The sequence below is a fragment of the Symphalangus syndactylus genome, chromosome 3, assembly GCF_028878055.3.
Source record: "Symphalangus syndactylus isolate Jambi chromosome 3, NHGRI_mSymSyn1-v2.1_pri, whole genome shotgun sequence".
NCBI classification, from domain to species: Eukaryota; Metazoa; Chordata; class Mammalia; order Primates; family Hylobatidae; genus Symphalangus; species Symphalangus syndactylus.
Genome location: NC_072425.2, coordinates 89016434 through 89033946, shown reverse-complemented (window position 1 = coordinate 89033946; position 17513 = coordinate 89016434). Strand labels below are relative to the sequence as shown.

The 17513-nt window shown below is 38.3% G+C and overlaps 1 protein-coding gene across 1 annotated transcript in view; it reads left to right on the top strand.

Moving 5' to 3' along the window:
* The window catches only part of ABCB5 (ATP binding cassette subfamily B member 5), a 145940-nt gene that overhangs the window by 82908 nt on the left and 45519 nt on the right, over positions 1-17513 (top strand). Inside the window, 1 exon segment of the mRNA XM_055272486.2 lies at positions 4003-4086. Within this exon segment, the coding sequence (XP_055128461.1) occupies positions 4003-4086 (84 nt within the window).

The following is a 17513-nucleotide window of genomic DNA, read 5'->3' as shown; positions in this document are numbered from 1 at the left end:
TTCTGTTCATGGAATGCTTTTAGTGGAAGAATCTCAAAGCCATGCGACAGTTTAATGAGAGAAACTGTGGTTAATCTAGTATTTTGATGGTTAATACTGGACATTAATCCTCTGTCTAGCATTAGCCATGTGAACATTAGGACTGTAACATTTTTAGATAAAGTAGCTTCTGCTAATAAGCATGCTTCAAACTATAAGCCATAAACTCTGGGTTTTAAAATATCATGTACATACTTACAAAGACTTGCACAGAAAGTCTATGCCACTTAGCACATGTTATTAAATATCCCCATAAGTTAAGTTGTTTGTTTTCCTTCTTCATCCTTCAGCACTCTTTTTGATTCTTAGCTTTACCTTTTAAAATTGGAGAAAAAGAAGACTAGTATATTTAGCCCTTTCTTTGTAAGCATCTTCACGATTTTGCTTTGTCTATAGTAAGGGAAGCTCCTAGTGTGCAGTTTTATTTAACTCTTATTACCTGATTTTTGTCCTAAGATAAGACTTTTTAAAATTTAACAACCGTGCTGAGACTTGCAGTGCTTTTTATAACCATTGTGAAACCTCATTTGAGGTAGAGGTATGTATAGAAACAGGTGTGGTATTTTTGTAGGTATAAAATCCATATTTTATGTGATTACTTTAGATTCTTCCTGTTGAACAGAATGTTCTAAGTGTTGCTGACTTAAATCACTGAATAATTCATCGTTCATTGTTTTTCCCCATTTCCCTCTATATTAGATTGGCTAAGGCTTCTTGGGGTTCTTTAAATTATGATAGCATTGATGGTGATCACTAAGGGGCTTCAAAACTTATCTAAGCTAATTCCAAAAGGATTTGAGGTAATGAGTCCTGCAGCATGAGAAACAGGTCATGAAACTCAGCTGTAATTCTTCAGTCAGATGGCAGGCCAAACAAGATAATTGATTAACAACTTAAATAATCTGTACAACAAACCCCCGTGACACAAGTTTACCTGTATCACAAACCTACACATGTACTCTTGAACTTGAAAGTTTTAAAAAAATAATTTTTAACAAAAAATATCCGTTGAGCTAACTAAACAATTAGTATTACATTTAATGGACTTTTTTTTTTTTTTTTTTTGAAACAGAGTCTCACTCTGTGGCCCAGGCTGGAGTGCAATGGTGTGATCTCGGCTCACTGCAACTCCACCTCCCAGGTTCAAGCAATTCTGCTGCCTCAACCTCCTAAGTAGCTGGGATTACAGGCACGCACCACCACACCTGGCTAATTCTTTTGCATTTTTAGTACAGACGGGGTTTCACCACATTGGCCAGGCTGGTCTCAAACTCCTGACCTCAAGTGATCTGCCCACATCAGCCTCCCAAAGTGCTGGGATTACAGGCGTGAGCCACTGTACCCAGCCAGAAATTTTTTTTAAGTTATGAGTTGCATGACTTTAAATGTAACCTCATTTCTCTTCCAAACTACAGATGTTATCTTTATGTTATGGTAGTTTAGTTACAGGCGTTAGCCACCGTGCCTGGCTGGTAGTTTAGTTTTTTAATTGCTTGCTAACACTGTGTCAGGCAATATCTTAAGGTACATTGTACACTTAAATAAAGTCCATCTTTAATAAAAACAAATCCAAAGAAGATTGAAAATAAAAAAATAAAAACTCTGGCCTCTGGTTGCTGCGCTTCAAATCCTGGCCTCAGCACCTGCCAGCTATGTGGCCTTGGACACATTACTTAATCTCTAAGTACCTCTAAGTACCTTAGTACTTTTACTTCTAAAATGTGGGTAATCATATTATCTATCTCATAGAGTTGTTGTGATGATTAAATGGGAGAATACATGCCAAGCACTTATGATAGTTTTATTGCATTTTTATTTCAAGTAGAACTATTGGCAGAAAAAAACTGGATATCTACTAGTATCAAAAGCCTGATGGCCTTTCTTGTAATTATATTCCTGTCAGGAAGAGAGGATGCAAGCTAATTTTTACTCACCACCTAAGTGCCAGAAAGGCTGGAGTGCAGTGCAGTGGCGCGATCTCAGCTCACTGCAAGCTCCGCCTCCCGGGTTCATGCCATTCTCCTGCCTCAGCCTCCTGAGTAGCTGGGACTACAGGCGCCCACCACCACGCCTGGCTAATTTTTTTTTTTTTTTTTTTTGTATTTTAGTGGAGATGGGGTTTCACCATGTTAGCCAAGATGGTCTCGATCTCCTGACCTCGTGATCCGCCCATCTCGGCCTCCCTAAATGTTTTCATATATATTGCCTGTGCTGGAAAACAATCCCTGGAGTACACAATTGCTGTCTTGCCAAAAAGCAATTTCAGACATCTTGCCAACTGAACATCAGATAATGACTAAGATTAATCGCATAGGTACCTATTCATGGTGTTTTACAGCAAGTTACTATAGAATCAGGAATGTAATATTCAATAATAAAGTCTTTTCATATTTTTTACTTTACACTGTATCTAAAAATTATCTGTGTATTCCATGTCATGTTGAAATCTAGAACCAATTAGAAAATATATAAAATATCTTCATTTTGGAGAGAGAGTACACAATAAAAAGCAGGTGATGTCTTTCAGTTCAGCAGTGCTGTGTTTATTATTGTTGCTGCTGTGTATTCACAGTATGTTAGGCTCTTGCCTGGGATTGTGCTTTCAAAGTGGCTACTGTCCGGTGCAGACTGTAATCTCCATAGGTTGCTCTTTGGGCATCTAGGACCCGAAGCTCATGGAGACACCTTCCCAACACAGTGGCTCAGGGTGGTGCTATCATGCCTGGCTCCTACCATACTCCTCCATAAAAGTTTTCATCTAACATGTGATGTGCATGATTAAGGTGCAGCCCTCAACCTGCTATGCCTTTGTTTTGCCTGTTACCTGGGCATCAGAGCCCTGGCTGGGTTGCAAGAAGCCAAGAATTTTTTTATTCTTTACTCACTAAAAATAAACCATCTTTCAGAGACAATTTCCACATGGTTTTAATCTACAAGAGATATAAGTGGTTCCAGTGAATGTGAGGAAACATTCAATAGCTATAAGAGGAAATCAGAAATCCTCAGGCTGAGAAGCGCTAAGATGTGCTGTCTCCATTTGCTGTTATTATTTGCTGGTTATTACATTATGCTTTTATTGCTTGTAATTTTGACCTGACTCCTTCTTTAGACTGCATACCTCTTAACTTCAGGAGTTTCACAGCCTTCTGCCCTTTTAGCTTCTCACAATGCCCATTGCTGTAAGTTCTAGGAGGTAATGTGAAGCGTCAGGGAAAATCTTTATTATATGGCCCCTAAAGAGAAAGAGATAGACTTTTTATCATTAGTTAGTTTAGGTAGAAAGTTTTGAAGATATTTCTAAATTGTGTTGTTTATTGCCTTACTTTTGTGTGTGTGTGTGAGACAGGGTCTCACTCTGACATTCAAGCTGGAGTGCAGTGGTGTAATCTCAGCTCACTAAAATCTCTGCCTCCCAGGCTCAAGCAATCCTCCCACCTTAGCCTCTCAAGTAGCTGGGACCACAGGTGCACACCACCATGCCCAGCTAATGTTTGTGTTTTTTGTAAAGACAGAGTTTCGCCATGTTGGCCAGGCTGGTCTCGACCCCCCTCAATCCTCCCACCTTGGCCTCCCAAAGTGCTGGAATTACAGGTATGAGCCACCGCTCTGGCCTTCATCGCCTTACTTTTGAATTATGTCTGCTCTTCACAAATGACATATGGAATAAAATTACAAATCACTTGATGGTTTAAAATGACCATTTTAATTTAACATTGATTATTATACTATATGGTAATGAGTAATGAGTCCAAGCTCTTGGGCTTAAGTTTTTCAGTTTATATATAAATATAGATCTTCATGAAAAAAGAAGCAAAAGTCATTCGATCCATAGTATTTTATAGGAATTAAGTACCTGTGAGTGACGAGGCAGGTAGATGTTTTCTGACTTACAGCAGAAAAATCAAAAGTCAGAGAAAAAAAAATGATTTTTGACAACCATATGTTAATTCTCCTTTTCTCTAGGATATTGCCTGGTTTGATGAAAAGGAAAACAGCACGGGAGGCTTGACAACAATATTAGCCATAGATATAGCACAAATTCAAGGAGTATGTATATTGTTTTTATTGTAAATGATGTATGTATGTGGTGTGCACACATGCAATGCACACATGTGTCTGTGCATATATGTGAGCTGTGCTGAGATGACCCACATCATTAAGGCCAGGTAAGTCTCATGGTTAACAGGTAACTCTCAGTGAAAGATGAAAGGAAGCCTTTCCATTCTGGATATTTTTAACCAAAAATAGAGAATATTTAGTACCTGTAATAGGATAACTAGAGGACTAAAGAAGAGACCAAGAATAAGTTAGAAAAAAGAGCTCAGAATTAGTTAGATAAGGAAAAGTAACGAAATGAAAACACACACACTTTAAGAGTTTTAATATAAGAATAAAGTTTAGTATTTCCTTCCCCCAGAAAATAAGATTTTAGTTAAAATAATGTCTAACAATTCAGAGTCAGATGTGCATCAGAAATGATTCTGTACTGCTTGTTATACAAGTTGAAAAGAATTGTGTAATCATGACCAGTAATATGCATAACCAAGATATTTATATATATTCATAATTAGTGATGGAATGACCAGCATAATGTGTATCAAAGTCATGCTTAAACAGGTGTGGGGAGTAAAGGAGTATAGAAGAGGTAAGTAATAATTTGTTAATTATCCTATAATTATTTTAACAAAATTCAACTTTGTATAACAAGTGGGATCTTAACTGAGAAAAGCAGCAAAAAACAAGGTTTCCTACTTCAAATTGAAGTAAAATAAAGCTTTCCATTTCTGTTAAAATAAAAATTCTAGTAGAGTTACAGGCTTTCTTTTTCCTTATCATGCATTTGGGAGAAAAGGAAAATGTCACTAATTCACCTCTGAATGACAGAAAAATCTTACAAGTATTTATTCTGTTTAGGAATACTGAGATGTTGCTTAAAGCTTTGTTAGCAGAGCAACAAATTGTCAACTAAAGCAACCCATCAGAATTGTATGTTTCTTTTAGAGATTATTTCCACAGCACATGGCAACCATTCCAAGTTTTTTTTTTTTTAACTTTTGCAAGACCTCTTTGTTTAATATACACCTGCAAGATCGGATTTATATTATCAGAAAATAGAATAAGTGGGTTACAGTTGTGAATATTCACAAGCATTCATTTTGGTTTAAAAAGCTAATTTCATGATGGAGAAAGAGCTCGAGAGGAAAGGGAGCATCTTCACCTCTTCCTGAAATTCATTTCGTTAATTTTCAAGGCAAGGTTCTAGAATTTTGTTAGATAGTATTTAGATTTTAAAATAGGGCTGAGGAGCTACTCGGAGAGGCTGAGGCAGGAGAATGGCGTGAACCCGGGAGGCGGAGCTTGCAGTGAGCCGAGATTGTGCCACTGCACTCCAGCCTGGGTGACAGAGCGAGACTCAGTCTCAAAAAAAAAAAAAAAAAAAAAAATAGGGCTGAGGAGTTCAATTTTACTGGCATACTTGAAAAGATGGTGGATAGAATTTCACTTAATAATCAAATAATGGATATAGCATTAACATCCATAGCACAGTATAATTATCTGATTAACTTCTGAGTTTAGGAATTCCCTGGTTTACTACTCCAGGCAGAAATATCAATCCCCATAATTCCATTTGAATTCCCACTCCACAAAATTTGCTATTTTTTCTTTACTATGTTAATGTTTGTCTCTTACTACTTATCTTTCAAGTCTTTTCAGAATCTTTTGAGTGAAACAGGCATTCTTACCAGCAGTTATATTAATATGTGAGACATTTCTTTTAGCAGATATTTGTTTCAACTGAAAAACCAAATTATACTGAAAGACCCAACATTACTGTCTTTACATTTATTAATTGTTACTAATAAATAGTATTGTCCCTGAGGGAAATTATTGGGAATAGTTGTCAACCTGATTATAAGCACCTGACTAATACCATTTCATCACTTGAAACTTTATTGTTGTAGTTATTAAGTGCTGGTCTCACAATAACTTCTAGACAAGTCAGATCTTTTTTTTTTATTAGAACTAGTAGCTAGAGAATAAATGGTTGGAATCCTGATGAAAGATTTTAAAGTTGCCAAATTTAAAAAGTGAAACAAGGGGTAAACTGTCCCAGTTGGCAAATGGAGTCAGTAAAACTCTCATGCTGATCAGTAGTAGGATGGTACCGGTGAACAGCCACTGTACTCCAGCCTGGACAACATAGTCAGACTCCATCTCTGTATTTTAAAAAACCTAATTTTAAAAATTAAATTAATGAATGAAACAATCAAAGAAAGATTTCAGGAGTGAGTCTGTGTCTAATAAAATGTAATTTATAAAAACTCTTACTTTGCCATATAAAGATGGATTCATATTCAATTTCAATGGACAGTTTTTCTATAAAAGGAAGAGTTGTTTACCAATCTTATTTGTCCACAAATGAATTCTTCCTCACAAGGACACTGTAGCATAAAGATGAGCTAGGAAGTAATAATTTGGGGGTCATATTTCCCATCATATTGACTTAAATAAGTCATACTCCATCTCAATTTCTTCATCATGTAATTTCAGTTACATTTTATTCTATCAAATGTATTAGAATGAATGTTCATAAAATAGCTCCTTAATAATAACAAATCTTAGTTTGAAACCTTTAACTCATGAGTAAAGGTATTCCTCTGGCCATTTTTTAAAGCTTTGATATTTTGAAAGTCATGATAAAAACATGTTAGTGAAACAGAGTCATAGGACAACATGATTCCTAGAATAGTTGTCTGAATACAACCAATTTAACTGATATTGTTTTAGCCCAAGGGAATGGCCTATTGCCAGTACATCTGTCAACAGACTATTTTCTGTGTAATATGTGCTTTAATTAAAGCTAAAAGCCATTTTAGATTCTTTTGGAAACTCAATTCTATAAAATTACAAGGCATTATTTCTGTACATTTTAGCAATCTCTTTTCATCAACCAAAAGTCTTATTTCATTTCTGTCCACAAGAAAGTGTGTTATTGACACCACAGTGTACATTTGATATACCACAGACACATCCAATGCTAGAACCTAGAACTGTTCTTATCAGAGCTGTAATATGTTGCCCAAACAAATCGTAAACATTTATTTCATGTATTAATTCCAAAAGCCCAGCGAGTTTACTAGTTAGAACTAAGATATTATTACCTGGACAATGGTAATCTCATTTTTTTTTTTTTTTTTTTTTTTTTTTGAGACGGAGTCTCGCTCTCGCCCAGGCTGGAATGCAGTGGCGCGATCTCGGCTCACTGCAAGCTCCGCCTCCCAGGTTCACGCCATTCTCCTGCCTCAGCCTCCCGAGTAGCTGGGACTACAGGCAGCCGCTACCATGCCCAGCTAATTTTTTTGTATTTTTAGTAGAGACGGGGTTTCGACATGTTAGCCAGGATGGTCTCGATCTCCTGACCTCGTGATCCTCCCGCCTCAGCCTCCCAAACTGCTGGGATTACAGACGTGAGCCACCGCGCCCAGCGGTAACCTCATTTCTTGATTTAACTTTTTGACGTGGGAGTATATAAAACAATTTGACATTACTTTTGATTCAAACAATGTTGTCATGGAAATGACTTTTCCACAGCATAAGGTTGGCATATAATTGCTGTTTTGTCTTGCAGTTTTAAGTTGAATTAAGAAAGATAATCAAATCTACAGCAGAAGCTAATATCCAGAAGCATTTAGTATTTGATAATAGTGGTTAAGGATGGCTCTTTTAAAAACAGTTTTCAAGCCAGGTGCAGTGGCTCACATCAGTAATCCCAGCAATTCAGGAGGCCAAGGCAGGAGGATCACTCGAGCCTGGGAGGTCAAGGCTGCAGTGAGCCATAATTGTCCTACTGCACTGTAGCCTGGGTGACAAAATAAGATCTTGTCTGAAAAAAAATTTTTTTCAATCTTGGCCTTGAATTCATAATATTGCAAAAAACTTTACCACCACTGAGCCATCAAACTGCTGTGTGGTAAGGTAAGTCAAAAATTTCCCTTGACAAAAACTCACAAAAATGAAGATGGTTACGTTTACAAGAGCAAATGAACTTAACCATTTACACTACTGGTCCAATAATGCATGATAAATTCAATTACTTCCCATAAAATATATGCTGACAAATAATAATAATCAATAACCGTAGGCTTTAAACACTTTACATTTTCACAAGCTTTGTAAATTTGTCCAACCAAGGCTTGTTTTCTGCTCTACAAATATTTTAACCATCAGTTATAATGTATGTTAGTAGATTCTACTTCGGATTGTACTTATTTTTCTTTCTCAACTTCGTTGAAAATATTCTCAGCAGTACTTGTTCCACAGAAACTAGAATGCCTAACTTTTCACTTACTTCAAATTCAACGTTGGCTCCTCAAAAAACCTGCAACTGAGCAGTGTCAGTAACGTATGTCAACTCATCAAGATCCAGGAAAAACTACTCAAAATAATCTATCTTATTTTTTAATTGACTGTGGATGTTACTCTCAATGTCTGTAACTATGAGCAACTGTTCTCACCAAATGGCAGCCTTATATAAGTTATGCAGTCTGAACACATTTCTTCCACTGCTACATCAAACATGATATAATTAACTCACAATCCATAAGTGACTTTCTTTGCTTGGCCAATGAATAAGCCACTTAAAAATTTACTTTGGTTTCATTCTTATTTTCATATTTTAGTTTCGTGAAGAAATTCTGCTAAGATGAGATATTTTGTTTTATATTTTCTAGTTTTTCTGAATGCTGCTTTCCTGTAAGTGGGGAATATTGCAATGAGTGTTCAGTCTGCTAATGTTGACATATTTTGTATTTTTCAGCACTATTTAGTATTATAGTATAAAAAACACAATGCTGTGGTGTCTAATTTGAATACAAAATAACTCACAGCCCACCGTTCCTTAAAAACATGGCATTGAAAGTCCACATTTCCCTTATTTTCTGTTTTGAGATGATGGGTATACAATGGTATTTTTAAAAACTAGGATAAAGTGTAACAGTACAGCAAAACTCAACATGCTCTCAAATTCTAACCGCGTCACTGAGATTTGTAGCATGCTGAGCAGCAGGGTAAAGTGATGAGGGTGGCACATATGGTTTCTCTAGCAGCTATCATCACTATAACCTAAGACAGCCTAAACAATAGGTAAACATGAAAGTCAGCCAGTTCGTTAAGATAAGGCTGGGCAAGGTGGCTCACGCCTGTAATCACAGCCACTCAGGAGGCTGAAGCAAGACAATTGCTTGAACCCAGGAGGTGGAGGCCGAGATCATGCCACTGCATTCCAGCCTGGGTGACACAGCAAGACTCTAACAAAAAAAAAAAAAAAAAATAGGTAGCTGGGCACGGTGGCTCACGCCTGTAATCCCAGCACCCAGCACTTTGGGAGACCGAGGCGGGTGGATCACCCAAGGACAGGAGTTCAAGACCAGCCTGGCCAACATGGCGAGACCCTCTCTCTACTAAAAATACAAAAATTAGGTGGGCGTGGTGGTGGGCATCTATAATCCCAGCTACTCAGGAGGCTGAGGCAGGAAAATCGTTTGAACCCGGGAGGCACAGGTTGCGGTGAGCTGAGATCGTGCCATTGCACTCCAGCCTGGGCAACAAGAGTGAAACTCCGTCTCAAAAAAAAAAAAAAAAAAGGGGGGGGTATGACTGTGTTCCAATAAAACTTTATTTACAGACACTGAAATTTGAATTACATACTACTTTTACATGATGCAAAATATTATTCTTCTCTTGATTTTTTCCTAACCATTAAAAACATATAAAAAACATTCTTACCTTATGGACAATATAAAAGCAGATAGAGGGTCAGATTTGGCCTGTAATCTATAGTTTGTCAATCCATGCAATAAAAAATCCACAAAAGAACTTCAAGTGGCATTTTACAAAAGAAGAAATCCATATGAACTATGCCCTTGTACTTTTATTCTATTTGTGTGTCTGTATTTAAAGTGTGATTCTCATAGGCAGCATATAAGTCTCTTTGAATATCTGAATGTGATATTCAGACCATTTTCATTTAATGTGGTTATCAATATGATTAGGTTTAAGTCTCTCATTTTGCAATTTGCTCTTTATTCCATATGTTCTTTGCACAGTTTTCTTATTTTTCTGCCTTCTTTTGGGTAAAATTTTTTAGTATTCTGTTTCATCTCTTTTTGGAGGAGTAAGGAAAGTGATATTGCTAAGTATAATGTTTTCTTTTGTTATTCTAGTGGTTACTTTAGGTTTTACAGTACCCATCTTTAACTTATCACAGTCTACCTTCAGGCAATATGAATGTCAACTTACAGCGTAAGAAACTTAAAACAGTGCAGTACTTCCATTTTCCCCTCCAAATCTTTTGCTATTGTTGTCATACAGTCTCCTTCTATATATGTAATAAACTCATACTACATTGTAATTATTTTTGCTTAACAATCATCTTTTATTAAAGAATTTTAAATAAATATGTAAAGTCCTATATATTTACTCATGTAGCTAACATTTCTGGTCTCTTCATTCCTTATTCTAGGTACCTATTTCCATTGGTATCATTTTCCTTCTGCATCTAGGTCTTTTTTTCACCTTTCTTACAGCGTTAAGCTTGATAGTGACTAATTATTTCAGGTTTTTTATGCCTGAAAAGTCTTTATTTCACCTTAATTTTTTTGAAATATATTTCCACCAGTTATGAAATTTGAGGTTGACAGTTTTTTCTTTTCATTCATTCTTTCTTTTTTTTTGAGACGCAGTCTCACTCTGTTATCCAGACAGGAGTGCAGTGGTGTGATCACTACTCATTGCAGCCTTGACCTCCCAGGCTCAGGTGATCCTCCCACTTCAGCCTCCTGAGTAGCTGGGACTCTGGGCACATGCCACCATGCCCAGTTAATTTTTTGTAGATACAGGGTTTCACCATGTTGCTCAAGCTAGTCTCGAACTCCTGGGCTCAAGTGAGCTGCCCACCTCAGCCTCCTAAACTGCTGGGATCATGGGTGTGAGCCACTGCACCCAGCCCAGTTTTTCTCTTTCTCTTTCTTTCTTTCTTGCTTTCATGCTTCCTTCCTTGCTTGCTTTCTTTTTCTTTTTTTCTTTTTTCTTTCTTTCTTTCTTTTTTCTTTCTTTCTTTCTTTTGCTTTCTTTCTCTCTCTCTCTTTCTCTCTCTCTGTCTCTCTTTCTCTCTCTTTTTCTCTTTCTCTCTTTCTCTTTCTCTCTGTCTCTCTTTCTCTCTTTCTTTCTATTAAAGATATTGCTCAGCTGGGCGCGGTGGCTCATGCCTGTAGTCCCAGCACTTTGGGAGGCCGAGGCGGGTGGACCACGAGGTCAGGAGATTGAGACCACCCTGGCTAACACGGTGAAACCCCATCTCTACTAAAAAATACAAAAAAGTTAACCGGGCGTGGTGGCAGGCACCCGTAGTCTCACTCCAGCCTGGGTGACACAGCGAGATGCCGTCGAAAAAAAAAAAAAAAGATATTGAGCTATTGCTCTACTGTCTTCTCACTTGATTTTTTTCAATGAAGAATTTGTCATTATCCTTATCTTTTTTCCTCTGAACGTAATGTATATTTCTTCCTTTGCTTTTAAGATGCTCTCTTTATCACTAACTTTGAAATGCAATTGTGATAGGTTTTGATATAGCTTCCTACTTATTTCCTATGCTTGAAGTTCACTGAAATTCTTAGATTTATGGGCTTATGGTTTTCACTAAATTTTAAAACTGTATTGACCATTATTTATCCAAGTATTTTTTTCTGTCTTTCTAGTCTCTCCTCTCCTTCAAGGACTCTAATTCTACATATATTAGCTGCCTGAAGTTTTACCACAGCTCACCAATGCTTTGTTCATTTTTTTTCTGCATTTATTTTGAATAGTTTCTATTGCTATGTCTTCAAAACCAATGATCTTTTCTTCTTCAATATTTAATCTGCTATTGATCCTATCATATATATTTTTCATCTCAGACATTATATTTTTTATTTTTAGAATTTTAATATGGATCTTCTTTATATCTTCCTTATCTCTTAACTATTCTAATATGTAGTATATACGTTGGTAGTAGCTTTTTAAATTGATAAGTGAAAGTTGTATATACTTAGGGTATAAAAATGATGTTTTATATATGTAGTCTGTATGAAATGGATAAATTAAGCTATTTAACATATGCATTATTTCACATACTTATTTTGTGTGTGGTGAGAACACTTAAAATCTATTTTCTTGGTAATTTTCAAGTTTACAATATATTATTATTAATTATAGTTACCACGATATACAATAGATCTCTTAAACTTATTCCTCCTAATTGAAATTGTGTGTCCTTTTACCAACATCTTCTCAACCCCCTGAATCCCCATCTCCTAGAAACCACGATTTTACTCTCTGTCTCTATGAGTTTGGCTTTTTTAGATTCTACATATAAGTGAGATCATGTGGCATATCTAACATTTTGTCAATTCTGGGTTGGTGTCCATGGATTCATTTTTATCCTTATCATAGGTCTTATTTTACTACTTTGCATACCTGGGAATTTTTTTTTTTCAGACAGGGTCTCATTTTGTTACCCTGGCTCAAGTGCAGTGGCATGAACACAGTTCACTGTATCCTTGACTTGGGAGCAGGCTCAAGCAATCCTCCTGCCTCAGCTTTCCATGCAGCTGAAATGAGAGGTACATGGCACCACACTCAGCTAATTTTTTTTATTTTTGTAGAGACAGGGTCTCACTTTGTTGTCCAGGCTGGTCTTGAACTACTGAGTTCAAGTGATCCTCCCACCTTAGCCTCCCAAAGTGCTGGGATTACAGGTGTGAGCCACCATGCCCAGCCCCCTGCCAATTTCTGATGCTACACATTGTGAATTTAAAATTTTTGGTGCTGGATATTTTTACATTTCTATAAATATTCTTGGGTTTTGTTGTGAGATACAGTTAAGTTACCTGGGAATAGTTTGATCTTTCTGGGTCTTGGTTTTAAGGTTTGTCAAGCAGGAGTGGAGCCTACTACAAAGGCAAAAGCCTTCCACATACTCTGCCTAGTGTCCTGTGACTCAGAAGGTTTTCCAGTCTGGCTGCTGTTACCAGGCACTAATCCCAGTCCTGACATGTATGCACTACTCAAGAAGGACCCTCTGCAGATATCTCGATTTATCGTTTTGTGACTCTCTCTCTTCTACAGTATTCTATGCTGCAAACTCTAGCTGATTTAGATTCCTGAGATTCTCAGCTGTGTCTACTCAACTCAGAGTTTGTTGGGCTCTTTGCATTGCCACCTGGGAACGCTTTCAAGGAAGTAAGCCAGAGCAACCACAGGGGTCACCTTGTTTGTTTGCCACCTCTGCCCTTGGTTGCCTTATGTTCAGTGTCTTCAAAACCACTGGTTCATGTATTTTGTCTATTTTTTGCTTGGTTTTAGATGAAAGGATAAATCCTTGTTACTCCATCTTGGCCAGAAGCAGAGATTCTACCATATGGAATTTTATTTCTACAATTGCATACTGAGTTTCCTTCCTTTTATAATTTTCTTACCAAAGTGATATTCCCCACATCTAACACAGTACCTAAGACATAGTAGACACTCCATAAATAATTGTTATCTCAAGAATTAAACAAGACTTTTTGTTCTTAATTTCAAAAAAAAAACCTGTATTTTTGTGCCTCTTGCTAAAGAAGCTAAGAAAGTTTAATTAAATTTCTTCTGATTCCAGTTTAAATTCTTTCCAGAGGTACACTATTTTTCTGGGTCTTTAAGACCACATTCCATTTTCCTTCAATTCTTGTAGTACTCCTTGAGGCAAAGAGTCTCTTATTTTCTGCTTATTCTTCTTGGAACAGAAGAAATATATTCAGATCTTTCTCATTGTGCCACCAACACCAAAAAGCAGGGTTTGTGGCTTGTTCTTGGTTGCACTGACTGAACATTTCAATAAGTTTGTGGCAATTTAAACTAAGATGAACTATAGAAAGGATATAATTCTATTTTCCAGCAGCAGATTAACATAAGAATGGAAAACCCAAGCTTATTAAGCAAGCAGATATGCAAGTACAAGCCACTTCGTAGAAAGTTCTTGTGTCCCAAACAAAAAACTCAAATAGAGAAGCCTGTCTCATCAAAAATCTGTCAAGTTCACTCTTGGATATTTTTAGAAATTACGTTGGTGTGTATAGTCCTTAGACAAACTTTAAGTGACATGACTCTCAAATATTCGTCTAGCGTGGCTCTGTGAAGTATTTCTACTTCTTTCCCTAATACACTACCTGAGCTTATACATGAAAACTACAATGCTCAGCATGCTTTTTGTCTTTACTTTTCTTATTTTCTACTCCTTTTATTTACTTATTTTGAGATAGAGTCTCATTCTGTTGCCCAAGCTGGAGTGCAGTGGCGTGATCTCGACTCACTGCAACCTCCACCTCCCAGGTTCAGGCAATTCTCCTGCCTCAGCCTCTTAAGTTGCTGGATTACAGGTGCCTGCCATCATGCCCAGTTAATTTTTTTGTATTTTTAGTAGACATGGAGTTTCACCACATTGGCCAGGCTGGTTTTGAACTCCTGACCTCAGGTGATCCACCCGCCTCAGCCTCCCAAAGTGCTAGGATTACAGGTGTGAGCCACTGCGCACGGCCTCTACTCCTTACTTCATTTCCTTTTGCTTTAATGTCTAGAGCTGAAATGCATGGTGTATGTGTGTGTGTGTGCGTGTGTGTGTGAAACAGGGTCTCACTCTGTCACCCAAGCTAGAGTGCAATTGCATGATCCTAGTTCACTGCAACCTCAAACTCTTGGGCTGAAGGGATGCTCCTGCCTCAGCCTCCCAAGTAGCTGGAACTACAGATGCACACCACTGTGCCTGGCTAATTTTTTCATTTTTATGTAGAGACAGAGTCTTGCTTGGTTGCCCAGGCTGGTCTTGAACTCCTGGGCTCAAGTGATCCTCCCACTTGGGCCTCCCAAAGTGCTGGGATTATAAGTATGAGCCACCGCACACAGCCTAGAGTGAGCTATAATCTTTTTTTCGAGACAGTCTCACTCTGTCACCCAGGCTGGAGTGCAGTGGCACTATCTCGTCTCACTGCAACCTCCGCCTCCCGGGTTCAAGCGATTCTCCTGCCTCAGCCTCTCAAGTAGCTGGGACTACAGATGCCCACCACCACGCTCAGCTAATTCTTGTATTTTTAGTAAAGACGGGGTTTCACCACGTTGGTCAGGCTGGTATCGAACTCCTGACCTCTGGTGATCCTCCCACCTTGCCCTGTAATCCCAAAGTGCTGGGATTACAGGCGTGAGCCACCGTGCCCAGCTGAGCTATAATCTTTAAAGTTAATAGAACGCAAACAACAGAAGGTAGTGAGGAATCAGGAACTATATTATGGTTACCTAATAGGAAATATCCAAACAGAAAAGAATAACTGCCCCGGTGGATATGTTTTATCCTTTTGACAATATAGGTACTGTGCCAAGAATTGAAATCCAAAAAAGTAAAAATCATTGGCTTCAAAATATTAAAAGAAACTACCAAGTGGAAATTAATACATGTATCAAGGCCTACAAAACATAACCCCCTATCAAGTAATTGATGACAGGTAATTAATTCTTGGTAATATTTAGACAAAATAAATTTTATATTTAAAGAACAATGAATATCTTATTCTCAATAAAACATAATTATAATTTTAAAAAGTAGCTCCAATGATTGCACATCACAATATATATAAATTTTATGTAGCTATAGGAGCATTTAGTATTTTTGCACATCACAATATATATAAATTTTATGTAGCTATAGGAGCATTTAGTATTTTTTTAGGAGCACTTTCCAGGAATCAAGGGCAAAGACCAATTTTTTTTAATTGTACCCTAGATTTTAAACACAGTACTTTAGTGGACATTTTAAGGGATAAACACAAAAGCATTACCATATAGTTTTCATGGACACACTTATATGCATTAATAAACATTAAAGATGAATTGTGGGGACACGTATTCAATTCAAAAGACCATAGTAGGGAGAGGAATGGGCCTGGAAAAGAGGAAAAATTATTCTTAAGGTCAGCTTTACAGTCAGGAAAAGCAACAAAATTTGAAAACAGGAGCTCTTGTCATTTCCCTAGAAGAGAAACTGGACAATCTAGGGGTTCATTCAGAAAAGCAAAGTGGGTGAGGGCTGAACCCTACAGCCTGTTACCAATACAGCTTTCCCTTGGGAATTCTAAAGAGTGCCGAACCACAGCGCAGCCTTAGGGGATCTCCTTTTGCCATCTACTCGATTCCCCAGCGATCTCCTCCAGTCCCAAGGATTAGATGGCCACACACCTACCGCCAAGGCCCAGACTTACAAGCACGTCCCCGACCTGCACGCCACACTCCAGACTGGTCCCCCTATCTGGAGCTTGAGGTGACCCCGCACCAGGAGCATTTAGTATCTAAGGAAAGACATGGAAGTCCTCCAACAATGCCAAGAACTTAAGGTCCACAGCATCTCACCCATTGTCTAGTCCATATGACTCTGAAACTTATGATGGGGGTGGGAGGCAGAGGAGCAAGGACAGTGTGTTAGCTCGGGCTTCCATAACAAAGGACTACAGACTAGGGGGCTACAACAACAGACATTCATTTCCTCACAGTTCTGGAAGCTAGAAGCCCAAGAGCAAGATGTTGGCACGATTGGGTTTTACTCCGAGGGCCTTGGCTTGTAGTTGGCTGTCTTCTATGCATCTTCACAGGATCTTCTCTGTGTGTGCAGTGTCTGCTGTGTCCAGATTTCCTCTTTTTTTTTTTTTTTTTTTGAGACAGACTTTTGCTCTGTCTCCCAGGCTGGAGTGCAGTGGCGTTATGTTGGCTCACTGCAACCTCCGCCTCCCGGGTTCAAGCGATTCTCCTGCCTCAGCGTCATGAGTAGCTAGGATTACAGACACGCACCACCATGCCCGGCTAATTTATTTTCAGTGGAGACGAGGTTTCACCATGTTGATTAGGCTGGTCTCAAATTCCTGACCTCATGATCTGCCCGCCTCGGCCTCTCAAAGTGCTGGGATTACAGGCACAAGCCACCGAGCCTGGCCCAAATTTCCTCTTCTTATAAGAATACCAATCAGGTTAGATTACAGCCTACCTTAAAGACTTCACTTTAACTTAATAACCCCTGTATCTATAATTTATTTATTTATAATTACCTTATCTCCAAATACAGTAACATTTTTTTTTTTTTTCAGACGGAGTCTCGCCCTGTCGCCCAGGCTGGAGTGCAGTGGCGCAATCTTGGCTCACTGCAAGCTCCGCCTCCCGGGTTTACGCCATTCTTCTGCCTCAGCTTCCCCAGTAGCTGGGACTACAGGCGCCCGCCACCACGCCTGGCGAATTTTTTTGTATTTTTTTTTTTTAGTAGAGACGGGGGTTTCACCGTGTTAGCCAGGATAGTCTCAATCTCCTGACCTCGTGACTGGCCCGCCTCGGCCTCCCAAAGTGCTGGGATTACAAGCGTGAGCCAC